The following is an 8,843-nucleotide window of genomic DNA, read 5'->3' as shown; positions in this document are numbered from 1 at the left end:
CTAGAAATTAGTATGCTATTTTGTTTTGGGTTATGGGCTCAGAGGTTTACAGGCCATGGGTGGATATCATGAATTTAATATGTATAGTTTGGTATCAAGATCATGTGTTTGCATGATAATATTCTAAGACCAATTTATGAGTAATATGATCTTAGGATTTAATCGTGTAATTGTTTGGAGAAAATTATGTGAAAATCAAAGTATTTGGAGTAATGGTATTTCAGTGTTCGAGGATTTTAGATGTTAAAGGAAAATAGATTCTTTCTTTCTTTGGCTTTAATTATGAAATATATTTACAATTGGAAATTCACACAAGTCATGCAACTATTTTATAGGTAACGGTGATATTCATTTAGCACAATTGTGAGAGAATTTAGAAAAGTTAAAAAATACAGGTAAGTGGGGTTCTTATACTAGACTTTGCATAAAAAAATGAACTAATGTTGATTTTATGAAAAATGTGCACGATATGTATTGAAAAGAAATGTGAAAATAACCTCAGTTATGTGTTCTGCATTACTCATGAAATCTTTATAAAAGAGAAAGTGTTTTATGACATGACTAGTGTAGACATGAGAAATATTTTGACACGTTTCTGAAATGTGCAAAAGAGCGAATATGAAGTTTGTGAAATTTGTACATGTTATATGAAGATGCTCTAAATCCGTTTCGCTTATGTGAAAAAGATAAGAAAATTTTTTGGTTTCAATTTGATATGATATGACATCTGAAAAATCTTTGACATAAGTTTATGATCCTGTTTCTAGTTCTAATAAGATCTCTCTAATTTGTTATATGGTTGGTACCAACATCTATGATATGAGTGCATCCACTTTGAAAATAAAGTGGTTTTTCTGCATGTTCTTTTATGTGTTCATACTTGGGCTTTGAGAATGAATAAGGAAAACATTATGATACTACCTGATTTGGCCACTGAGTATAAGACCACCTTATTACGGGGGTTAAACATGGTATATGATATGTTATGGTGATATGATATGATATGATGACATGATAAGATGAAGATGTTCAGATATGTTTTGCTAAGGGGTCTTTGAATATGATCTGTTTGAAATGTCGCTCTGATTTTTTGTAACACGTTTTTGCGATCTCCATATTGAAACTGAAATGTTGCGATATCCATTCTGAACTCTGTGAAAAGGCTTATGTTTATATACTAGTATATGTTCTCTACTTACTGAGTTATTGATAACTCACCCCTTATCTCCACAATATTTTTCATATAATTTGAATATTTCAGGTGATGATCAAGACTAGGAGTATGGGTGAGATGATTTAAGCATGGTGGATTAAGCTTAGAAGGTTTCTATGATTATCGGAAGGATGATGTTTATTTTTGAAGTTTTGTGGCATTTTTAGATTACTTATATTGGATTAGTTGATCAGAAACAATGAGATCTATGTGGCATTTTGTGGCATTTCAAGTTGTTGGTTTTTAATGAGTAGTATCTTTATTTTTAATTTTCCATAGTTTTTTTTATATAAACATAAAACTATTAAAATAAATATTTATAATATTTAAAAGGGTGTGGCACTTATGCCACCTTTAAGTCTCCCACAGGGAGACGTGTTCTTTCATTCTCTCACTTGGCTTACATGACAGTCATTTAAAATCATCTGAGTAACCAAAACATAATATGGCCAAATAAAACTACTCAAACCACAACCTTTGGAAGAAAGATATAATACATGAACCATGGCGGTTATGTTATTATATTAACATTTCCTTCTATGTATTACACTGTATTAGTCTCTCTAAATAAATTTCCATATGCGATATATTTCTTTATGAATAATTTCCTATAAGTCATTCTCGGTCTATACATCATACATTAGGAGCAAATACTTTGTGCACAAATAAAAATATTATTCTTGACAACAACAAGTATTGTATACAATGAACAAATCAAACATAAAATGAGCTCATTAACCCCATGCTCTGTACATGTTTCAAAAACATTTTTATGGAAAGCCCTTTTGTCATGGGATCTGTAATCATAAAGGATGTACTTGTATGCTCTATTGAGACTTTTTGTTCCTTGACTCTCTCTCTCTTTGACAACACTTTATGTCAATATGTTTACTTTTGCTCTGACTCTTGTTATTCTTAGAAAAGAAAATTGCTACCAAATTATCACAGTAAATTCTTAGGGGCTTAGATATTAAATCCATAACTTGAAGCCCTGTGATAAAACTCATCAACCATTTTGCTTGTGAAGTGCTTCAAAGCATGCTATAAACTCTGTTTTCCAATGTTCTATTTCAGGATTGCTTTGGTATCTTCCCAACATTCCCACAGAATATGCAATATCAAGTCTTATACAAAAATGTGCATGCATTAAACTACCAATAGCAGATGCATATGGAATGTTTTCAACTTCTTTATTTTTCAAAGCATTTTTCAGACATGATTTAAACTGAATTTATCACGCTTTAATATGGGTGCTGCATTGGGTGTACATTTATTCATTTTAATTTTTTCCAACAACTTTTCAATGTAGGCTTTATGAGAAAGTCCTAAAGTTCTTTTAGACCTATCTCTGTGAATCTGTATGCCCAAAACATAAGAGGATTCACCTAAATCCAACATTTCAAAGCTTTGGAATAGAAATTTTTTGGTGTCATGTAGTAGACCCAAATCATTAGTTGCAAGCAAAATATCATCAACATATAGGACTAAGAAAATAAACTTACTCCTATTAAATTTATGGTATATGCAATTATTCACGATGTTCCTTATAAAACCAAATGAAGTAATAGCATCGTGAAATTTCAAATACCATTGATGTGATGCTTGTTGTAGTTCATAAATTGATTTCTTTAACTTGCAAACTAAATGATCACCTTTATCAGAATGAAACCCTTCAGGTTGCTTCATATATACCTCTTCTTCAAGTGTCCTATTCAGAAAAGCTGTTTTCACATCCATTTGATGTAGCTCTAAATCAAAGTGAGCTACTAATGTCATGATCACTCTAAAAGAATCCTTTTTAGAAACTGGAGAGAAAGTATCGTGGTAGTCAATACCTTCTCTTTGTGTAAATCCTTTAGCAACAAGTCTGACTTTATATCTATCAATATTACCATTTGAGTCTCTCTTGGTTTTATAAACCCATTTACAGCCAATGGCCTTAACTCCTTTAGGTAACTCGACAATCTCCCAAACTTGATTTTTAGCAATGGATTCCATTTCTTCTATCATAGCATCATGCCAAAATTTTGAATTTTCTCCACTCATGGCATGTGAAAATGAGATGGGATCATCTTTAGGTCCCACATCAAAGTTGGACTCTAGTAGGTACACATAGTAATCATCAGAGATAGCAGGCTTCCTTATTCTAGAGGATCTTTTTAATTCTACAGTTTCATCCATATTATGTAGATGTTGAACTATAGAGTCAAAGTTGGTATGTTCCTCATGAGGTGGTAGTGGTTCTTGAATTGATTGAGTTTCGAGGGTATCAAATTATTTCCTTGAATGACAATCATTTCATTTTCATTCATGGATGTAATATCTAAATTCCGTGTTTCCTCCCACCCTATCTTTCGAGGAATATTACTCCCACTTATTCGAAAATCCTCAATAAATTCTGCATTTCTGGCTTCCACAATTATGGGTGTATGTGAGGGACAATAAAAGTTGTAGCCCTTAGAATTTTCTGCATAGCCAATGAAATAACCACTAACTTTCCTTGGATCCAATTTCTTTAGTTGTGGATTATAGACCCTAACTTCAACTTGACAACCCCATATGCACATATGCCTTAAACTAGGTTTCCATCCTTTCCATAATTCAAATGGTGTTTTGGAAACAACCTTAGATGGAACCCTATTTAAGATATACATTGCAGTTTTTAAGGCCTCACTCCACAAAGATAAAGCAAGATTACAATTACTGAGCATACTTCTTACCATATTTATAAGGGTGCGGTTTTGCCTTTCAGTAACACCATTTTGGTGAGGTGAACATGGCATTGTATATTGAGCAATAATGCCTTCTTTCTTGAGAAAATTTGCAAATGGACCCGGTCGTTGCCCTGACTCTATATATCTTCTATAATATTCTCCACCCTTGTCAGATCTTACGATCTTTATTTTCTTTTCTAATTGCCTCTCTACTTCCTTTTTATAGATTTTGAAAGCATCTAGTGGTTCTGATTTATCAAAAATGAGGTAAAGAGACATAAATTGTGAATAGCCATCAATAAATGAGATAAAATATCTCTGACCATTCAAACAAGGGGTACTAAATGGTCAACATATGTCAGTGTGTATGATTTCAAGAATTTCCTCACTCATCTTGGCACCTTTACTGGTTTTGTTGGTTTGCTTACCCTTTATTCAATCCACACAAGTATCAAAATCTGATAAGTCTAAAGTCTTTAAGACTCTATCATTAACTAATATTTTAATTCTCTTAATGGAGATATGTCCCAATCTTCTATGCCATAATATAGAGGAGGACTCATCAATAATATATGTTTAGTGCCAAGTTCATCATGTAGAGTTAATAGGCTATTTTCGGAAAAAAAATCTAAATTTAATTTATACAAACCATTAATCATGGTCCCAGAGCCTACAAATGTGAAGTTTTTAAATGTGAAAACATTTGAATTCACAAAATTAAATTCAAATCCCAAAAGTACTAATCTAGATATAGAGACCAATTTTCTAGAAAATGAAGGTACGTAAAATGTGTTTTCAAGATCCAAAATATAACCATTATTTAAAATAAGTCTAAAAGTTCCTACAGTCTCGACATGTGAACGCATCCTATTTCTTGAGTAGATGCCTTGTTCACTTCCCATCGGTTTTGTTGGGCTGAGAAACCCCTGCATGATATTGACAACATGAACTGAAGTACCTGAATCGATCCACTTTGTATTATGATGAGAGTCTTAGGACTGTTCATCTGGGCCGGATTTTTTTCCGGCCCGGTTCGAAACTCAGAAAACTGGGTTCCGGCCCAGATTTGATCCGGGCTGGAATCCGTATTATAAAAACTGGATATATCCGGTCCGGACCCGGTATGAAACCCGGGTTCATCTTCATAACCCGGTATGACCGGATTTGTATAAAAGGCAAAAAAAAATTCTCATTCCTTCGGCTCGTGTGACCCCAGACCCCTCCTTCCCCTCCCCTTCATCTCTCAACCCTAGCAACGATTCTACGAAACCCTAGCCGCCGGCATGATGATCTCGATGGTTACTTGAAGGAGAGGAGTAGTTGATTGGAGTACACTCTCTCACCGATGGCTTGCGGAAGCGCAGCTTTGAGAATCTTCTCTTCCTCGGCCAAACTAGCCAACCCTAGATCACAGTACACCTCTTCGCCCACCAATACACTCATATCCATCAAGCTCTCAAACCCATCTCTCACCGACATCCATTCGAGCCTTCTAGACCTGGTAAAATGATACCACTATCATCTCTCAAACCCGCCGTGCCCTCGAAGCCCGCCGTGCCCTCGCCCTCGCCCTCGCCCTCGAAGAGTTGGAGCAAACAGGGGTCTGTTTGGTTCTATCCCTCCATGAGTCATTAATTAGTTTATTGCTAGCCCTAATTTCTAGAAGGATTAATTATACATCATCCCTAATTTCTTGCATACACTGTAATATTGTGGAATATTATGAGTAATTTTGCATAAACACAGTAATATTGTCTGTGCTTTTTTTGTTTTTGCTCAAAGGTAAACACATGAAGGCAGAAGATTTCATATTGCTTAACCCTTTTGCTTTGTTTTTCTCTCTCAGAGTCTTTTCACAATGGTTTGAGATGGAGTTTGTGGGATGTTGTGGGGTTACAAACTATTTATTTTTACTGATTTCCATGTCAATACTTGGTTATTTTTATTTATAATGTGTTATTGTTGAAATGATAAGCAAGAACCCATGTGATTATCAAGTGTTCTTGTAGCTTCAAGTGTATTTGATGATTTTGTTAGATCAATGATCAGTAGACCCTTTTAGCAATATGTCTGGTTTGTACGAGAATGTTATAAATTGTCTTGGGTTGTGCTTGATTTGGATTTATGCTTTGAGAGATTTATAATACTGTGTTTCTTTTGTCTTGGTTGCGATGGAAATTTTGGGCGTATGGGTTTGTTTATGGGCAGATTTGTTCCTGTTTGTCATGTTTTTGGTGTGAATCTGATATTTGAACTTCCTTTATGTCATTTTTGAGCTGTGTTAGATGAGACAACCGCTTGCAATTCATTTATATTTTACCTATTCATGTGCTTCTACTTGAAAACTCTAGATCTGTAACTTTTATGGTGATCTCCACATTGGGGTCAGAAAAATTGCTCCCTCTCTCTCAGTATTACTCAATTTCACTTTCAATTATATCATATATTTCTAATTTAAACTAAAATCTTCAGTTTGGGTGGCTGCAGAGAATATACTAGGAATTCAATGTAGCGGTTGTCTTCAGTTGGGTGGCTACATCGAATAGGCTTGAAGTTTTATTTGGTGTGATTAAATCACATAGAAGACTATGTTATTGATTTGTAACTCATATCTTGTAATTTTATATTTTGTAATAATGTAATATGTAGTAGATTGCATGCATTTTAGTTTTTTATTTTTATATATTTTATTATTCTACACAATGTTAGGATTATGCTTTATAACATTACCTCTTAGAAGAAAATTTCACATAATATAGCCTTTTATTAAAAAAAAAAAAATTATGTTTTTCAACATAGATTATTCTTGAAAAATCTTTAATATGGTATAGGTTTTTATTAAAATAAGATTATTCTTTTAAATACAGACTTCTATTTAAAAAAAAAAAAAAAAAACTGGTTCAACCAGAAACCCGGAATCCGAGTTTTAAAAAACCTGGGTTCAACCAGGTTTTGGCCCGGGTCTAACCCGGACCAATCCGGTCCGGGTTCTGGCCTGGGTTTGAAACCTGGGTCCCGGTCTGGGTTTACCCGGGTTCCCGGGTTGGAACCCGGATGAACACCCTAGAGAGTCTACAAAATAGGACTCACAGCACTCAAGAGAATTGAGATTACATTTCTTCTCAAGCCATGACTTATACTTTATGCAATCCTTCTTTTTGTGCCATTTTTTCTTGCAGAAGAAACATGTATCATTGTCTCTATAGCGTTTAAATAGCGTTTTCCCATCCTTCTTCCACTTATTAACACCGACACTTTTTCCTTTCTTCCACTATCCCTTCCTATGAGTAACAAAATGAGCACTTTCAATATTTTCATGTTTCAAACTATCTTCTTCTTGTACACACATGGTTAAGAGTTCATTAATGGACCATTTTTTCTTATGTGTGTTGTAGGAAATCTTAAATTGTCCATATTATGTAGGAAGAGAGTTGAGTATGAAATGGACAAGGAATGAATCTGAGATCTCAATCTCGAAAGACCTTAGTTTGGCTGCAATATCCCTTATTTCCATTATGTGCTCATGCATGCTTCTGGATTTGCCATGCTTTATAACTGATAATTTGTTCATTAGGGTGCTAGCCAATGCCTTATCAGAACTAACAAATTGCTCTTCAATAGCCTTTATGCAATCCTTGACTTTATCACAATCTGGGATTGAACCTCTAATGCTCTTACTCATATGTGACTTAATGAGCATTAGACTTAATCGGTTAGACTGCTCCCACCTTTCATAAGTACTTTTATCTACCAATGAACTTGATTCGGTAGGTATAGGTGGTTCATCCACACGAAGTGCCAAGTCCAAGTTCATAAACCCTAATGTTGAAAGAACATTTTCTTTCCAGTCCGAAAAATTATCTCCATTTAGAATTGAAATATTAGAAGATTCACTATTTAAAAAAGAAGTCATAGTAGCTGCAATAACATAATCAAGAACATATATCAATGTTTTGAATCAAACAATAACTATAGTTTGAATTGACCAATGTTTAATTCAAAAAACAAATATAAATCTCCCTGTGAGTAAAGATTGCAATATGCATAAGATTTGCTTGTATTTTTCTTTATAATAAGACTAGTGTTTTACAAATATTTATTTATTTTTTTGTTTTGAAAAGTGTTTTACAAATATTTAAGAAAAAAAGATCCCGCACCTATGGGTATAGGAAATCTCCTTTACCTGATATCCTTTTCACGATCTTATTCCTAGGGCTGTACAAAAAAAAAACCGAAAGCCTGACCCGAGCCGTTTTTTAAATTAACCCGACCCGAAAAGCCTACCCATTTACGGTTAAAATCGGAAACGGTATTATCCGTTACTCGATTTTAACCAATTTTTATTCAGAACGTATGTACGTGTGGAGCTCGAATAGAACAGTATTTTTAAACTCAGAATTAATGCTAGCTTTGGTGAGTGTCCTTCTAACAATATTATAAAATATGGCATTTGACCCTTGAGGAATATTATTATATTGAGCTATACCTTTCAGGATTCTTCTAGAAAGTAAGTCTCTCTCTCTCTATTGTGTAGGATTCTTATATTAAGCTCTATCTCTCTTAGTTCTGTGAGTCTCTCTCTCTACTGTGTAAACACCATCAGTTATCTACCACTCTCTCTCTCTCTCTCTCTCTCAACACAGCCGGGCTTGCTTTATGAAATTAGTTATGTTTCTCTCTGTTTTTACACGCATTTTGGGAAGGAAAGTTTCAAGAACGAAACAGAGCACACTTCAAGCTGGTGATCGAGAATCAAGAAATCACTATCCGGGAATTCAAGCCCAAGAAAAGGGAGAATCATGGTACAATAACCATCTTCCCTGTTTCTTTCATTTTGTATCAGAGCCTTTCTTATTTTGCTTTACTAGGTTTTTCTTCTGGGTCTAGTCAATGTGCTCTGTTTTTTTCAATGCTAA

The 8,843-nt window shown here is 34.2% G+C and overlaps 1 protein-coding gene across 1 annotated transcript; it reads right to left on the bottom strand.

Annotated features, from left to right (window-relative positions):
- Positions 1 to 7,342: 7,342 nt before the first annotated feature.
- On the bottom strand, positions 7,343 to 7,840 carry LOC108982422. The gene has a single exon (XM_018953798.1). It carries the CDS (start codon positions 7,838 to 7,840, stop codon positions 7,343 to 7,345), a length of 498 nt encoding a protein of 165 aa, XP_018809343.1.
- Positions 7,841 to 8,843: the final 1,003 nt, after the last annotated feature.

This window comes from Juglans regia, chromosome 10 (genome assembly GCF_001411555.2).
Source record: "Juglans regia cultivar Chandler chromosome 10, Walnut 2.0, whole genome shotgun sequence".
NCBI lineage: Eukaryota > Viridiplantae > Streptophyta > Magnoliopsida > Fagales > Juglandaceae > Juglans > Juglans regia.
The sequence above is the reverse complement of the archived record's forward strand: the minus strand, read 5'-3'. Positions and strand labels throughout refer to the sequence as shown.